Raw genomic sequence first — 18,542 nt, forward strand, 5'->3', positions numbered from 1 at the left:
AGCTCTTTCTGATCTTAATCTGCATTTCCCTAATGGCTGCTGATGTTGAACATCTTTTCATGTACCTATTTGTCATCTGTATATTCTTTTCAGAGAAATATTGCTTCATGTCTTTTGCCCTTCTAATTGCATTGTTTTCTCATTGTTGAGTTTTGAGTGTTCTTTATATATTCTGGACATGAGTCCTTTGTCAAATATGTGGTTTGCAAATATTTTCTCCTAGTCTGTACTTGTCTTTTCATTCTCTTAATATTTTTACAGAGGAAATGCTTTAATTTTGATGATGTCCAGTTTATCTGGTTTTTCTTTTATGGATCATGCTTTTGGTATCATTTATAAGAATTCTTCACCATTGCTTGGTCCTAAAATTTTTCTTCTGTGTTTTCTTCTATAGTTTTACATTTTACATTTAAATTTGTGATCCATTTTGAGTTAATTTTTGTATAAGGCATGAAGTTTAAATTCAATGTGGGTTTTGTTCTGTTGTGTTTTGTTTTCATTTTTGCCTATGGATGTCTAATTGCTTCAGCACTATTTGTTGAAAAGGCTGTTTTATTTCATTTAATTGCTTTTGTACCATTATGAGAAATCAGTTGGCCATACTTGTTGGATATTTCTGGGTTCTTTATTCTGTTCTATTGATCTAAGTGTCTGTCACTCGGCAGAAACCACACCATCTTGATTATTACAGATGTATTACCAGTGTTGCAATCAGGAAGTGTGATTCCTCCCACGTTATTGTTCTCTTCACAATTGTTTAGCTGTTCTATCCTTTGCCTTTTCATATAAATTTAAAAATAATCTTGTCTATATTTACTAGAATCTTGTTGAGTTTTTTCTAGGAATTACATTAAAACTACACATCAGCTTGGGGAGAACTGACTTTACTATGTCGAGTCTTTCATCCGTGAATACCATTTGTTTCTCCAGGTTTTAGATCTTCCTTGATTTCTTTCATCATCATTGTATAGTTTCCGGCATATAAGTCCTGTACATGTTATGTTAGGTTTACATCTATGTATTTTATGCATATCTATAAACCAACCATTATAATCTAAGTATTTCATTTTTTATTGATTGTAACTGACATTGTATTTTTAATTTTGGCATCTGTGTTCATTGCCAGCGTATAGAAATACAATGGATTTTTGTATACTAATGTTGTATCCTGTGACCTTACTGAACTTTCTTTTTAGTTCTAGGAGATTTTTGTAGATTCCTTGGGACTTTCTACAAAGACCATCATGTTATCTACAAATAAGAACAGTTTTATTTCTTCCTTTCCAACCTGTATGCCATTTATTTCCTTTTCTAGGTTTGTTTCATTGTCTAGAATTCCCAGCATCCTGTTGAATTACAGTGGTGGGAGCAGGCATCCTTACCTTGTTCCTAATCTTAAGGGAAAGCATTCAGTCTTTCTCGATTATGTTACCAGTAGGTTTTTTATAGATGCTTTTTATCAAGGTTAGGAAGTTAGTTCTGCTCTATTACTAGTTTTTTGAGGATTTCTGTCATGAGGGTGTTGAATTTTGTCAGATGCATTTTCTGCATCAGTTGATATAAGCCTGTGATTTTTCTTCTTTAGCCTATTAATATGATGTATTACATTGATTGATTTTTCAATATTGAACCAGCCTTGCATTCCTGCAATAGACATCACTTGGTCATGGTGTGTAATTCTTTTTATATATTTCCAAATTCTATTTGCTAATATTCTGTTAAGGAATTTTGTTTCTATATTCATGAGAAATGTTGACCTGTAGTTTTCTTTTTTATTATTGGACTGATTTTTCATCTGATTTTTAATCTTTTTTGTATTTTGAATACATTTATGTATCGTTTATACTAGGTCTACTTCAAGTATGAAAAAGGTAAATAACTTTGCAATAAAATACTAAGCACAGCTGAAAGTATTGCTTTTTATAGATAAGACTTCACTTTTAAGTTAACATTTAAATTTGTAAGTATGTAATAGAAATATTATTTTTCCATCAGAAGTTATCAAAATTCTATCAAGGGTAGTTGAATTATCTTCAGCTAACTAAGATCATCTTAGGACATATATTATTTCAATAGGTTGAAGAGGACTTTGTACCAAGTAGCTTAATAAAATCTTAGGAAATATTTAAACATATCTTCAGTAAAAGGGGTTATTTAAGGTCTGTTTCTTAGTTATAGCACAGGCAAGTTTTATTTCAAAATTTGATTGGATACATGCCTTCTTGTCCTTTATCTCAGGATTTGCCAGTTCTGTATACATCACATAAAAGCAAAGTCACTATCATTAAACTGAGATCTTCTTTTGCCATTAATAAAGAATTGTGGTGTGGATGCATGGTTAAGCTTCATAGTTTGTTGAATGTGTATGGTATATTTGTAATGAGTAAGACTGTACATGGTGCACCCACACGTAAATGTATACATATATAGTATATGTGTGTGTAACTTTTCAAAAAGTAACTTTTTGCCTCAAAAAATTTCATGAGTAAAACGCAAGTGGATGCCTAAAACTATTCCTAGTGAACTTTAAAAGCTAGTTAATAAGTGATAATTTAAATTAAGATGTAAATCATGACTATGTCTTACTGATATGAACAAAGCTATCTGAAATGATAATTTTTGAGCCTCCATGACATTACCTTGACAATCTAGAATGAATATAACATCGTTTATCCTATCTATCTTCTTAGAACTACATGAAATACTAGGTATTTTACAATGTATATTGAGGAATGTTTCTATATGCAGTTTTTAGGAAAGGCATAGTTTCTCTTGTTCCAACTTGTTCTCATTTTACAGGATTCAAGCGAAAACTCGAGAATTTAGGGAGCGACAGGCTCGAGAGCGTGACTATGCTGAAATCCAAGATTTTCATCGGACATTTGGCTGTGATGATGAGTTGATGTACGGGGGAATTTCTTCCTATGAAGGTTCCATGGCTCTCAGCACCAGACCCCAGAGCCCGAGAGAAGGGCATATGATGGATGCTTTGTATGCCCAAGTGAAGAAGCCGCGGAATTCCAAACCTTTACCTGCAGACAGGTAGGCTCCTGGAGCAGTCAAGGTATTGCTTCCAAATCAACTTTTATATAGTTGTGACAAGGGAGTAGATTGTTCATCAATTCTCCACAACTAGAACTGCCTTTTATTAATGGCCTTTAAAAAACCCTTGTGTCTAAGAGTATTGAGTTTACACAAATCGAAGCCTAATGGAAGAACAGTAGAGATTTTGATAGCTTGTCTCATGATCTCAAAATATGTCATCTTGTTTTAAAATGGTTTCAGATGGGAGAACTAACCTGTAGTTTATAACTCACATAAGAAGCAAACTTGAAACTATGGTTCTTCTATTTAAGGCATACTTCCTTTTACTGCTAGGAGAGCCTCTAGTTGTGGTAGTTAAATAGATGGGCAATGACATGATTTGTTCCAATTATGATTGATTTGGGCCACTTTTTTTTTTTTTTTTGGTGACATGATTTCATATCATGAAAGAATTAGTGAATGAGATGTATGGTGTAGTCAGTCTTCAAATTGCTTGTTAATAGCCACAGACCACAGGTCTGACTGTGTATATTAGTGTAGCACAGAGGAGTGCAATGCCGACCCTATGTTAATGGTTATATATTTATTTCAAATTTTATCTGAAACAATTTAGAAACAGATCTTCAGCTCCTTCATTTATGTATTCAAGCACCATATAAAGTTTAGTTCATGAAGAAAATAATATTCATTTCTTTTTATTTGAAACACATGCATGCTATCATCATAAACAATACACTCATTCCATCCCATCTTGTAGTGATGTCTTGCAATCATTGCTATATTGTGAAGCTAGGCTTTAAAAATAGTAGGTCTCACTTCAAACTAGGGGTTCTTTAGCACACATCAGATACCTGGAGGGCTTCTTAAAACACAGTTGGATTAACCCTTCCCCAGAATTTTGATTCCGTAGGACTGGAGTGGAGCCTGAGAATTTGCATTTCTAACAAGTTCCCGGGTCTGATGCTGGTGCTATACTTTATGAACCCCTACAAGACTAGAGATGCGTTGGAATTCCTTTGTCTCTAGCGCCCATGTGCTATTTGGCTGCTTTATTTTGCAAGCTGTCTATGTTTTAGCTACTTACTTGCAGCTTTTTTTAATAAAGGTTTGCAAAGGCAACAGGTAACCCTCAGGCAAACCCAGATAGAAGCGTTTTAAAGAGTAGCAAAAGGAGAAGCAGATCTTAGGGAAAGCTAGTCAGATTGTTGTTCTGTTCTTTCTTTTTTGTTTGGTTTTGTGTGGTTTTAGGGTTTTAAAACATTGTTTTATGAAGATCTATTTGGTGTTGATCGTAATGAGTGAGCCTTGTAAGTTGCCATAGGAGGCTTATGGTTTATTTAAACCCCTTTGGTGTTCACTGTGCTTATTATCTAATATGGATGTATCAGGAGTCAAAGAGTAAGGTTATTAACAGCGAGTGACATTTTCTTAAAAAACTTTTGCTAGGTTTTTGCTGTACTTGTGGAAGCTGTTTGTCAAAGGTCAAATCTCACTTGAAGGCCATGGATGCCCCATGGAAAGTGTTTTCTTGGGAGAAGACACACCAGCAACACTGGCACTGCCAGTTAGTAACTCCTGGAGGAACTAAAAGAAAATTAGTTAACGTGTTATTGATCACTGGTAAAAATATTGATCATTTTCAGCACCTTCCGCATCTAGTTTGAAAATCTAAAAGATAGTGACTTATAGTGATTATTCACATGACTCAGAAATTCCCTCTGACAGAGCTGGGAGTCAGAAGGGGTCTCTCCAGCTCCTGGCGTCCAGAAATGGTTGCTTTAAACCCCCGTTTAAACCCCAGTGCCCTACAAGAGTCTAAGCCTCCTGAAGATCTCTGCAGATTTTCAAAAGACCTTCTGTGTCCAGGGTCCTGACTACTAGGGTCCCCAGCATCCCAGCCTGCAGGCTCAGTTCTGCCCCAAGCTGACCTCAGACTGAAACTCAGCCTCCTGATTCATTTCCATCAAAATCCCACTCAGCAACACGTTCCGAGGAGGCTTTGGTCTTGGGGAGAAGAGCTCAGAATCACATCATACACATTGGTGTGTTCAAAGCCCCGCTCAGCCTCACTCAGGCACATCCCAGACAACTGTGTGTCAGAGATTTTACAGTTCTGTGTATTAGTGTCCCAGAAGGGTGACTGGACTACAGACTTTCTAAGACGTGTCCACCTCAAGAGAGATATAATTTATTTTTTTAAAATGGATCACAGATATTTATGTTTTGTGTTTTTGTAATTATGATTTTTTCAGAGAATAAGCTGTCCATTGAACAATGATTTCACTAATCCAAAAAGTTGGGAATTATGGAACCTGTAAAGTATTTCTTCATCAACTTATAATTGAATTTGCATTTGGTTTGGAAATAATGGCATCACCTCCATTGCCATTTTCTGTCAGAGTAAAAGCTGTAAAAAGAGTGTTTCTCAGACTTGAGTAGCCTAGAGACTCTTTACAAGATGATCTCTTGATACTGCCGCATAGAGTTAAATTGTTTTGATTATAATGTTACTTAAATATGTATAAAAATAAAATAGGGCCAAACTCCTTCTGTTTACGGCCATTATGTAACTATAAAACCAAACATCTTTACAAATTAAATACAAACAAAACCGTAAAACCATTACATTCAAATGAACAACATTAATTTAATGTGGCCAATAATTTTTTTTAAAATCTAAAGTCTCACACAAATCATGAATATGGTGGTGGATGCTCCGTGCCTGGTTCATTTCAGTTTGTTTGCTCCACAAGCCAAGGGCTGACTCAGTTCAGCCATCACTCTTCTCAGTTAGAGTCTGCAGTTCTTTTGCATGTCTGTATCCCATGACCTTTGACCCATGTGCTACATCCGCACATCCTAATGCATGACGTCCAACCTGCTTCTCTTACCATTAACTCGAGACAGTAAAAGTAGCATTTCTTGGTGCCTCTGCGTCTGTAAACTTAAATTCAGACCGTGAAATAACACATAAGATGATCTAGAATATGCTTCTATTAACTTTCTAAAAAGTTAAATGATGGAAACATAAAACTTGAAACTCCTCAGAGAGAGTTTTTACCCAATAAAGAAACTCCCATCAACTAACTAAATTTCACCCGAGTTTGCCGTTGGTGTCAGATGAACTTTACTGTTCACATTTTTGGATTTCATGGGAAAATCGCCAGTCTGTTGACAGTCTGAAGCGTAGCCTGAGTCTGTTCTGGGATTTTTATTGTTCAGTAAGAAAGCCATATTCTGAATTTCATTGCTTATAATTTTGATTGATCGAATGGAAATGTGGATCTGGTGGTCCCATGTGGAAATAACCAGGGATGATTTATTAAGTGCTGTGAATTTGATGTCAAACTGGGACACTTTCTCAATTTCCACGTATTATTTATAAAATGCTTTTTTACGATAGCTTCATACTCTGTCTGGCAATATTTGTATTTGCCTGTTTAATTGGATTGACACATGAAATATTATCTGACTGTACCCTTTGGCCATTGTTACTACTATTTATTAATGCCCTTAGTAACATTCTGAGTTTTCATATTGGGTGGATGCCGGAGAAGTCGCCCCTACCCTGCTGTTTTCTATGAATACCAAAGCTCAAACTCACAAAAGTATTGGTGAACTTACTTTTATCCTGCTTATAACCAGAGACCTCAAAGATGTAGCTATTGTAAATGATTCCTAGTCCTATATCTCTTTGGCGGAGTGTATTTCCTGTGTGATTGCTGTGTCTTCTGATGCAGCGCCTCTGTGTTCGCACGTTTCTCCCACCGTGGGAGACACTGCTAGTCGCCTACCCAGCACCTCTTCTCTCCCTCTTCCTTACCTAATAGGATCCCCATTTTGTTCAGGCTGGTAATGTGCCCAGCTTAAAATTTTCAATTTCCCGGGCTCCCTTGCAGTAAGAGGTGACCACGTGACGTTATTGTGATGAATGAGCTAAGTGGGACTCATTTACAGGATCCACAGTCTCAGAGGATGGGACTTTCTGCCAAGGTAGGTTTTTCCCGATGAAAATAGAGCCGACTCAGCTTTTTCCCTTTGCCATTTTCCCTTCTCCCTGCCTGGATTTGGATGGTGCCCTTAGATGGGGCTCATCTAATAAGCCTGAGGATGAAGGCCACATGGAGGAAGAGGGAAGCAGCCTGGTCCCTTGAGCAGTGGCTTCAGTCCCGGGATGCCCGCCCTCTGCTCCTGTTACCTGGGAACTGAGCCCTTCCTTACCTAAGTCTCCCTCTCTCAGAGTTCGTTTCATGCCCAACACCATTCTGAGTTTAGGGAATCATGCACACAAGAGTCCAAGGGAATCATCATCTTCATATCAAGGTTGTCTGCACCTTGGAGAACTACCCCCTAGTCAAATCATTGCCACAATATTTTGTGAAATTAAGTAAGAATTGTGAGATTCTTCAGTGTCATTCAATAATCTCTTCTACCTTTCGTTTTGCAAGCCTCTACTTAAAAAAAATGTTATCAATCAAATGTCTGCTAGCATTTATCCTTTTTTTATTGATGTATTTGAAGTATAATTGACATACAATATCGTATTAGTTTTGAGTGTATGATACACTAATTCAACATTTGTACACATTGTGAAATGATCAGTGCAATATATACTTACCACGTGTCACCATGAAAAGTTAAAAATAATTGTTTCCCTTGTGATGAGAACTTTCAAGATTTGCTCCCTTAGCAGCTTTCAAATTTGCAGTGCAGTGTTACTGACAGCATTTATCATTCTTAACTCTGATATGCCACTCTCTCTTACCTCTATCAATAATCCTGTTATAAAATCAGAAACTCTTTTTTTTTTAATTTCATTTATTTATTTATTTGGTTGCGCCGGGTCTTAGTTGCAGCACGCGGACTTCTTCATTGCGGCGTGCAAACTCTTAGTTGAGGCATGCATGTGGGATCTAGTTCCCTGACCAGGGATCGAACCCAGGCCCCCTGCATTGGGAGTGCAGTCTTACCCACTGCGCCACCAGGGAAGTCCCTTGTTATAAAATCAGAGGCAGCTAAGTGTGATGTCCAAGATACACACTGCCTGACTTTTGTTCTGGGCTCGTCCACCATTAGTGTGAACTCTGTGCTTCATTTTCCTCATCTGTAAAATGGGGATAATAGTGGTACTTACCTCATCAGGCTTGCTGTGGACTAAGTCTGTTAATATCTTCCAAGCACTTAGCACAGTGCCTGGTCCACAGTAAGCACTATTAAGGTGTTTGCTGTTGGTATTATAAGTTGGGAAATGGGCACTTACTCTCAGGAAAGGACAGCATCCCCACCCAGATACAGAAACAAGTAAGGAATGAAAATGGAATGAATAAAGATGGTTTTATTCCTTATACTTAACATACATATAAAAGTGTGGGGATGCAGTTCTCTGATGCCCACAGTTCAGTCATCAAGTAGGTTGGTCATTAAGTATTCTCCATGAATCACATCATATCATGAACCATTTCTCTTTAAATTAGGACTTACTGAGTTCAGTGTGAGGCATACCAGATTGCTTCTATAGTATAAATACTTGGAAGAAAAAGTAGATGGTGGGTACTGAAAAAATGCCTTATTTGAGAATGAGTTAGGGGGATAGTGGTGTCAGGACATGAGTCATCAATTTCAGTCTATTTTTTGCAAATTTGAAGGTATTCGTTTTGTACTTTCATGGAAGTCTTTGAAGATCTTCCTGTTTTACTTTCATGAAAGTTTTGCTGATTCCAAGCTTCAGTGCTCCATAGAGATATGGAGGCTTGGACTTCTCAAACCTTGGCGAAAATGTTGACATTACTCTTTACATCAGATTGTCTTCTGGTGGGCCAGGCAGGTAGGGATCATGCTCTTAAGAATTATGAAAGCCTGCATTCTAGAACAGTGATCTTTCAAATTTTGGCATGTATATCAAGAACGTGGAGTGCTTCTCGCCAGTGTTGACCTCCACCCATTGGTATCCTGATTCAGTAGATCTGGCTGGGGACTAAGAACTCACATTTTCAGCAAGCGCCTCAGTTGACTAATGCAGTTGGTCCATCCACCCTTTGAACAGTACTATTCTTGGGCTAATCAAAAACGAACTGGAACTCCATTATCGGTTAGTTTAGTAAGGTCGTTTACAGTGAAGAGGTGAAATAATTTATAATTTCCATATTGGGTACAGTTTTAACTGGGCATTCATAAATGCCCATTTTTCACCTATGACCGAATCATCATTTTATTCAAAAGGTCAGCCTGCAGGTGTGTTATTCATAAACTTTATTCAGTGTTTCTTGACACTTACCAAAAAGTTTCTTTTCATGTAAATTATACAATTTCAATTCAAAATTTCGTGTGCTTTGAATTCTAGCAAAGAATTGATGGAATGTCGGTCGATAATGTTTTTTATTTATTTGAGGACACGATGCAATTCATATTTTTATAGTCAGATCCCAGAATCTGTAGTTAAAAACTCCACAGAAAAACAGCTCTAATGGACATTTGCTGACTGTCACCATGCAATCATTTGCCACGAAGAGAGCATTGTCCTCAAATATAATTGAAATAAAACAGTTACTGCGCTGCAGTAAATCTAAACAGCAGGAAAATAGTAGGCTAGACTCCCCCAGCTTGCTGAGGACACCTTAATGGAAACATAAATACCATAATCATATGCTTTTTGCATGCATTTTACGACTAAAGAGAAAATGCCGATTTTAAAAGAAAAGACCTCTGTGAACTTGTTTTTTCCCCCATTAAAAACCGGAAGCCAGTTGTGTCAAAAGGAAGTCTGGCAAACACAGAACAAAACTAATTTTCTTAGCTACAGGCTGTTATTAAACAAGTGCTCTTTTTAAAAGGTTGGGTCGTATAACAAAGTGGTATTTGCTATTCAAAAAGTCAAATACAATTTTATTTACTTACATTTACTTAGTTATTTTTTTTTTAATCTCGGCTTTTCTTGAGATGTGAGAAAGTAATTTTCAAATGGAATCCATCTCATTGTAACATGTGTTTTGCACATGTTTTGCTGATGAACGAGCTCCACCCTGGCCCCATCTAAGTGTCCCCACTACACGTCTCTGACCTTGGCCAGCTCCATCCACCTCCTTTGTCTGTGCCTGGACCACCTCTCTCTCCATGCTTGCTGAGGATGGGTTTTCGTTCTTCTTGGCCGGCCCTGGGAACACTCTTCTGGATCCCAGCCCCACCCCTGCAAGGAGCCTGCTCTGCTCCTCAGGCCCCCCTCCTGGTCCCTTCTTAGCCTGTGTGTCTCTGCTGTCACTTCTGCGTAGCTGGTACACATGATGTCTTGATCATGCTGTTTAAAAAAAAAAAAATTGTTTCTTAACCTCTGGCTATTCTCTGCCCTATTTTTCCTCTTCACTTCTAATCCAGACTTCTTGAAAGATTAACCTAGGATTGATAGAGACTGCTGTTTCTTTCCTACATCTTGTTCACTCCATGTGGTAGGCATAATAATGGTCCCCCAAAGATGCCCCTGCCCTCATCCCTGGAACCTGTAAATATGTTACTTCATGCAAGAAAAAGGACGCTGCAGATCTGATTACGTTAAAGATCTTAAAATGGGGACGTTTCCCTGGATTCTCCAGATGGGCCCAGTGGATCATAAGTGAAGGAGGTGGGAGAGTCAAAGTTGGAGAGAGACTTGAAGATGTAGGCTGTTAAAAAAGAAAATCCTGCAATAGGCAACAACATAAATGAGCCTTGAGGATGTTATGCTAAATGAAATAAGTCAATCACAGAGGAAAAAATACTGCATAACTCAAATTTATATGAGGTATCTAAAATAGTCAAACTTAAAGAAGCAAAGAATAGAATCGTAGTTGCCAGGGCTTTGGGAGAGGGAAATGAGGGATTGCTAATATATGGGTATGAAATTTCAGTTATGCAAGATGAAAAGCTTCTTGAGATCTGCTATACAACATTGTGCCCATAGATCAAAACACTGTATTGAATGCTGGTTGAAATGTAAATTGAAAATTTGTTGAGAAGGAAGATCTCATGTTAAGCGTTCTTACCACAATAAATTTTTGAAATGTGCAAAAAAAAAAAAGCAAGAAAAGATGCAGGCTGCTGCTGTGAAGACAGGAAGGAGCCTTGAGCCCAGGAGGGCAGTGGATTCTAGAAGCTGGTAAAAGCCAGAAAGCAGATTCTCCTCTAGAGCCTCCAGAGGGAACCAGCCCTGCTAGCACCTTGGTTTAAGCCCAGTGAAACCAATTTCAGACTTCTGACCTCCAGCACCCAAATATGATAAATTGTAGTTATCTTAAGGTAGTAGGTTTGTGGGCATTGGTTCTAGCAGCCATGCTGTGTTAGTTTCCCAGTGGCCTCCTGGACTCCTGGTTTAGTGAACAATTCCGTTCTTTCCCTCTGGGTCACTCTGGCCTCCGTGAAGCTCTCTTCTCTTAGTTTCTATGTACAATACTGCTATCTCTTGCTTCCTCCTTCCTTTCTGACTATTCCTTCACTGTCTGTTTAGAGAGTCTCTTCTATTTGTCCCCTAACTTTGGATCCCCTAAGACAATAGCTCTGGACCACTGCTATTCTCTACACGTTCCTTTTGGGATTTTTTTTTTTTTTTGGATTAACACCTTTAATAAAAGAAAACAATTTCAGCTCTTAGAAAAACAATATCAATGTCAGTACTTGTAATGAATAACTCATCCTATTTACATATTATTAATATTAAAAAATTTAAATCAAAATTTGCAATGAAGAAGAAATTATAAAATTAATAGTGAAGGCCATTTTCTTTTTTTAATTTTTTAATTTTATTTAATTTATTTTTTTCATACAGCAGGTCTTTATTAGTCATCAGTTTTATGCACATCACTGTATACATGTCAATCCCAATCTCCCAATTCAACCCATCACCACCCCCACCCCTGCCGCTTTCCCCCCTTGGTGTCCATACGTTTGTTCTCTACATCTGTGTATCAATTTCTGCCCTGCAAACCGGTTCATCTGTACCATTTTTCTAGCTTCCACATATATGCGTTAATATACGATATTTGTTTTTCTCTTTCTGACTTACTTCACTCTATGACAGACTCTAGATCCATCCACGTCTCTAAAAATGACCCAGTTTCATTCCTTTTTATGGCTGAGTAATATTCCATTGTATATATGTACCACATCTTCCTTATCCATTTGTCTGTTGATGGGCATTTACACTGCTTCCATGATCTGGCTATTGTAAATAGTGTTGCAATGTACATTGGGGTGCATGTGTCTTTTTGAATTACGGTTTTCTCTGAGTATATGCCCAGTACTGGGATTGCTGGGTCGTATGGTAATTCTATTTTTAGCTTGTTAAGGAACTTCCATACTGTTCTCCATAGTGGCTGTATCAATTTACATTCCCACCAACAGTGCAAGAGGGTTCTCTTTTCTCCACACCCTCTCCAGCATTTGTTGTTTGTAGATTTTCTGATGATGCCCATTCTAACTGGTGTGAGGTGATACCTCATTGTAGTTTTGATTTGCATTTCTCTGATAATTAGTGATGTTGAGCAGCTTTTCATGTGCTTCTTGGCCATCTGTATGTCTTCTTTGGAGAAATGTCTATTTAGGTCTTCTGCCCATTTTTGGATTGGGTTGTTTGTTTTTTTAATATTGAGCTGCATGAGCTATTTATATATTTTGGAGATTAATCCTTTGTCCATTGATTCATTTGCAAATATTTTCCTCATTCTGAGGGTTGTCTTTTTGTCTTCTTTATGGTTTCCTTTGCTGTGCAAAAGCTTTTAAGTTTCATTAGGCCCCATTTGTTTATTTTTGTTTCTATTTCCATTACTTTAGGAGGTGGATCAAAAAAGACCTTGCTGTGATTTATGTCAAAGAGTGTTCTTCCTATGCTTTCCTCTAAGAGTTTTATAGTGTCCGGTCTTAGATTTAGGTCTCTAATCCATTTTGAGTTTATTTTTGTGTATGGTGAAAGGGAATGTTCTAATTTCATTCTTTTACATGTAGCTGTCCAGTTTTCCCAGCACCACTTATTGAAGAGACTCTCTTTTCTCCATTGTATATCCTTGCCTCCTTTGTCATAGACTAGTTGACCATAGGTGTGTGGGTTTATCTCTGGGCTTTCTATCTTGTTCCATTGATCTATGTTTCTGTTTTTGTGCCAGTACCATATTATCTTGATTACTGTAGCTTTGTAGTATAGTCTGAAGTCAGGGAGTCTGATTCCTCCAGCTCTGTTTTTTTCCCTCAAGACTGCTTTGGCTATTCAGGGTCTTTTGTGTCTCCATACAAATTTTAAGACTTTTTGTTCTAGTTCCATAAAAAATGCCATTGGTAATTTGATAGGGATTGCATTGAATCTGTAGATTGCTCTGGGTAGTATAGTTATTTCCACAATATTGATTCTTCCAATCCATGAACATGGTATATCTCTCCATTTGTTGGTATCATCTTTAATTTCTTACATCAGTTTCTTATAGTTTTCTGCATACAGGTCTTTTTTCTCTCTAGGTAGGTTTATTCCTAGGTATTTTATTCTTTTTGTTGCAGTGGTAAATGGGAGTGTTTCCTTAATTTCTCTTTCAGATTTTCCATCATTAGTGTATAGGCATGCACGAGATTTCTGTACATTAATTTTGTATCCTGCAACTTTACCAAATTCATTGATTAGCTCTAGTAGTTTTCTGGTGGCATCTTTAGGATTCTCTATGTATAGTATCATGTCATCTGCAAATAGTGACAGTTTTACTTCTTCTTTTGCAATTTGTATTCCTTTTATTTCTTTTTCTTCTCTGATTGCCGTGGCTAGGACTTCCAAAACTATGTTGAATAATAGTGGTGAGAGTGGACATCCTTTTCTTTTTCCTGATCTAAGAGGAAATGCTTTCAGTTTTTCACCATTGAGAATGATGTTTGCTGTGGGTTTGTCATATATGGCCTTTATTATGTTGAGGTAGTTTCCCTCTATGCCCACTTTCTGGAGAGTTTTTATCATATGTGGGTATTGAATTTTGTCAAAAGCTTTTTCTGCATCTATTGAGATGATCATATGACTTTTATTCTTCAATTTGTTTTTTTGGTTTATCACATTGATTGATTTACGTAAACTGAAGAGTCCTTGCATCCCTGGGTTAAATTCCACTTGATCATGGTGTATGATCCTTTTAATGTGTTGTTGGATTCTGTTTGCTAGTATGTTGTTGACGATTTTTGCATGTATATTCATCAGTGATATTGGTCTGTAATTTTCTTTTTTTGTAGTATCTTTGTCTGGTTTTGGTATCAGGGTGATGGTGGCCTCATAGAATGAGTTTGGGAGTGTTTCTTCCTCCGCAATTTTTTGGAAGAGTTTGAGAAGGATGGGTGTTAGCTCTTCTCTAAATGTTTGATAGAATTCACCTGTGAAGCCATCTGGTCCTGGACTTTTGTTTGTTGGAAGATTTTTAATCACAGTTTCAATTTCATTACTTGTGATTGGTCTGCTTATATTTTCTATTTCTTCCTGATTCAGTCTTGGAAGGTTATACCTTTCTAAGAATTAGTGCATTTCTTCCAGGTTGTCCATTTTATTGGCATAGAGTTGCTTGTAGTAGTCTCTTAGGATGCTTTGTATTTCTGCAGTGTCTGTTGTAACTTCTTTTTCATTTCTAATTTTATTGATTTGCGTCCTCTCCCTCTTTTTCTTGATGAGTCTGGCTAACGGTTTATCAATTTTGTTTATCTTCTCAAAGAACCAGCTTTTAGTTTTATTGATCTTTGCTATTGTTTTCTTTGTTTCTATTTCATTTATTTCTGCTCTGATCTTAATGATTTCTTTCCTTCTGCTAACTTTGGGTTTTGTTTGTTCTTCTTCCTCTAGTTCCTTTAAGTGTAAGGTTAGATTGTTTATTTGAGATTTTTCTTGTTTCTTGAGGTAGGCTTGTATAGCTATAAACTTCCCTCTTACAACTGCATTTGCTGCATCCCATAGGTTTTGGGTTGTTGTGTTTTCATTTCATTTCATTTCTTTTCAGTTATTCATTGCCATTTGTTTCTAGGTATTTTTTGATTTCCTCTTTGATTTCTTCAGTAATCTCTTGGTTATTTAGTAAAGTATTGTTTAGCCTCCATGTGCTTGTGGTTTTTACGTTTTTTTCTCTGTAATTCATTTCTAATATCATAGCGTTGTGGTCAGAAAAGACGCTTCATATGATTTCAATTTTCTTAAATTTACTGAGGCTTGATTTGTGACCCAAGATGTGATCTGTCCTGGAGAATGTTCCATGTGCACTTGAGAAGAAAGTGTAATCTTTTATTTTTGAATGGAGTGTCGTATAAATATCAATTAGATCTATCTGGTCTATTGTGTCATTTAAAGTTTATGTTTCCTTATTTATTTTCATTTTGGATGACCTGTCCATTGGTGTAAGTGAGGTGTTAAAGTCCCCCACTATTATTGTGTTAATTTTATAGATGTTAGCATTTGCCTTATGTATTGAGGTGCTCCTATGTTGGGTGCATATAGATTTATAATTGTTATATCTTCTTCTTGGATTGATCCCTTGATCATTATGTAGTGTCCTTCCTTGTCTCTTGTAACATTCTTTATTTTAAAGTCTATTTTATCTGATACGAGTATTGCTACTCCAGCTTTCTTTTGATTTCCATTTGCATGGAATATCTTTTTCTATCCCCTCACTTTCAGTCTGTATGTGTCCCTAGGTCTGAAGTGGGTCTCTTGTAGACAGCATATAGATGGGTCTTGTTTTTGTATCCATTCAGCGAGCCTGTGTCTTTTGGTTGGAGCATTTAATCCATTCACATTTAAGGTAATTATTGATATGTATGTTCCTATGACTATTTTCTTAATTGTTTTGGGTTTGTTTTTCTAGGTCCTTTTCTCCTCTTGTGTTTCCCACTTAGAGAAGTTCCTTTAGCATTTGTCGTAGAGCTGGTTTGGTGGTGCTGAATTCTCTTAGCTTTTGCTTGTCTGCAAAGCTTTTGATTTCTCCATCGAATCTGAATGAGATCCTTGCTGGGTAGAGTAATCTTTGTTGTAAGTTCTTCCCTTTCATCACTTTAAGTATATCATGCCACTCCCTTCTGGCTTGTAGAGTTTCTGCTGAGAAATCAGCTGTTAACCTTATGGGAGTTCCCTTGCTGCTTTCAATAATTTTTCTTTGTCTTTAGTTTTTGGCAGTTTGATTACTATGTGTCTCGGTGTGTTTCTCCTTGGGTTTATCCTGTATGGGACTCTCTGTGCTTCCTGGACTTGGGTGGCTATTTCCTTTCCCATGTTAGAGAAGTTTTCGACTATAATCTTTTCAAATATTTTCACGGGTCCTTTCTCTCTCCCTTCTCTTTCTGGGTCCCCTATAATGCGAATGTTTTTGCGTTTAATGTTGTCCCAGAGGTCTCTTAGGCTGTCTTCATTTCTTTTCATTCTTTTTTCTTTATTCTGTTCCACAGCAGTGAATTCCACCATTCTGTCTTCCAGGTCACTTATGCATTCTTCTGCCTCAGTTATTCTGCTATTGATTCCTTCTAGTGTATTTTTCTTTTCAGTTATTGTATTGTTCATCTCTGTTTGTTTGTTCTTTAATTATTCTAAGTCTTTGTTGAACATTTCTTGCATCTTCTAGATCTTTGCCTCCATTCATTTTCCGAGGTCCTGGATCATCTTCACTATCATTATTCTGAATTCTTTTTCTGGAAGGTTCCCTATCTCCACTTCATTTAGTTGTTTTTCTGGGGTTTTATCTTGTTCCTTCTTGTGGTACATAGCCCTCTGCCTTTTCATCTTGTCTGTCTCAGTGAATGTGGTTTTTGTTCCACAGGCTGCAGGATTGTCATTCTTGCTTCTGCTGTGTGCCCTCTGGTGGATGAGGCTATCTTAGAGGCTTGTGCAAGTTTCCTGATGGGAGGGGCTGGTGGTGGGTAGAGCTGACTTTTGCTCTGGTGGGCAGAGCTCAGTAAAACTTTATTCCGCTTGACTGCTGTTGGGTGGGTCTGGGTTCCCTTCCTGTTGGTTGTTTGGCCTGAGGCAACCCAACACTGGAGCCTACCTGGGCTCTTTGGTGGGGCTAATGGTGGACTCTGGGAGGGCTCACGCCAAGGAGTACTTCCCAGAACTTCTCCTGCCAGTGTCCTTGTCTCTTGGTGAGCCACATCTTCCCCCCGCCTCTGCAGGAGACCCTCCAACACTAGCAGGTAGGTCTGGTTCAGTCTCCTATGGGGTCACTGCTCCTTCCCCTGGGTCCCGATGTGCACACTACTTTGTGTGTGCCCTCCAAGAGTGGAGTCTCTGTTTCCCCCAGTCCTGTCAAAGTCCTGCGATCAAATCCCACTAGCCTTCAAAGTCTGATTCTCTAGGAATTCCTCCTCCCGTTGCCGGACCCTCTGGTTGGGAGCCTGATGTGGGGCTTGGAACCTTCTCTCCAGTGGGTGGACTTCGGTGGTATAAGTGTTCTCCAGTCTGTGAGTCACCCACCCAGCAGTTATGGGATTTGATTTTACTGTGATTGCGCCACTCCTGCTGTCTCATTGTGGCTTCTCCTTTGTCTTTGGATGTGGGGTATCTTTTTTGGTGCGTTCCAGTGTCTTCCTGTTGATGATTGTCCAGCAGCTAGTTGTGATTCTGGTGTTCTTGCAAGAGTGAGTGAGAGCATGTCTTTCTACTCCGCCATCTTGGTTCCTAATCTCTCCTTTTGTTTTTAATTGCTGTGATGCACGGGTGACGCACAGTCTGCACTAGCCCAGCCCTCTCTGTAAGCCCCAGGTTCTTGGAGCTAGCTACCAACACATGCTTCCTGTGCCTCCCAGGCACCTGAACCCAACCCATCCAAAATGAAATTCATTGTTTCTCAGTCCAGACCTCCTCTAGTATCATCAGCCTAGTCTCAGAGCATGTTGTCACCACCCACACATTTACTCTAGACCAAGGCTTTCTTCTGCAGCCAGCCTCCCTCCCCAGACATCAGTCAGTGACAAAGGCCTACCAGTTTTACATCCCAGATAATTCCAAACCCTTTCTCTCCTTCTGTTCCGCTACACACGGAAGCTGCCAGTAATCTTGTAACTCTTCCCCCAGCCTCCAGTCTTGTTATTCTCAAATCCCTACTTCACCCCATACCTGGAGTTTTCTATCTCAAATTAAAATCTGACATCTCATTCTCTTGCTTAGAATTATTCTGTGGCTGTTTATCATCTCCAAGGTACAGTCCAAGCCCTCAGCGTGAGGTTTATAGGCCCTAAGACCTCCTGTTTCAGCCTCATCCCTAATTATGTCAGGCTGTGTCATATTGGCTCACATCATACTTTCCTAGTAGAGGATCAGTCTCAAAGTATAAATCCAACTTCATCTAATACATGGATGAATTAAGTGGCTCTTTGGTGTTATATGTTCTGCAAATGTTAAATTTGGGTGAGTAAAAACAAGCCATCACCATTCATTAAGCTATTCTAATATAGTTAGAGATGCAGCAATTAAATTAAAGGCTGAGGTGACACGAACAACCCAACAGCTGAAATCTCGAAAGTAATGAAGCCATAAATAAGGT

General features: G+C 38.1%; 1 protein-coding gene across 11 annotated transcripts in view; it reads left to right on the top strand.

Annotated features, from left to right (window-relative positions):
- The window catches only part of PARD3 (par-3 family cell polarity regulator), a 638,153-nt gene that overhangs the window by 476,445 nt on the left and 143,166 nt on the right, over nucleotides 1-18,542 (top strand). For all 11 annotated transcript variants that reach the window (XM_082648190.1, XM_082648201.1, XM_082648198.1 and 8 more), the window contains one exon: nucleotides 2,800-3,042. In XM_082648190.1, coding sequence (XP_082504316.1) covers nucleotides 2,800-3,042 — 243 coding nt within the window. The remainder of the gene's footprint in view (nucleotides 1-2,799; nucleotides 3,043-18,542) is intronic.

This window comes from Grampus griseus (assembly GCF_964374135.1).
Source record: "Grampus griseus genome assembly, chromosome: 2".
NCBI classification, from domain to species: Eukaryota; Metazoa; Chordata; class Mammalia; order Artiodactyla; family Delphinidae; genus Grampus; species Grampus griseus.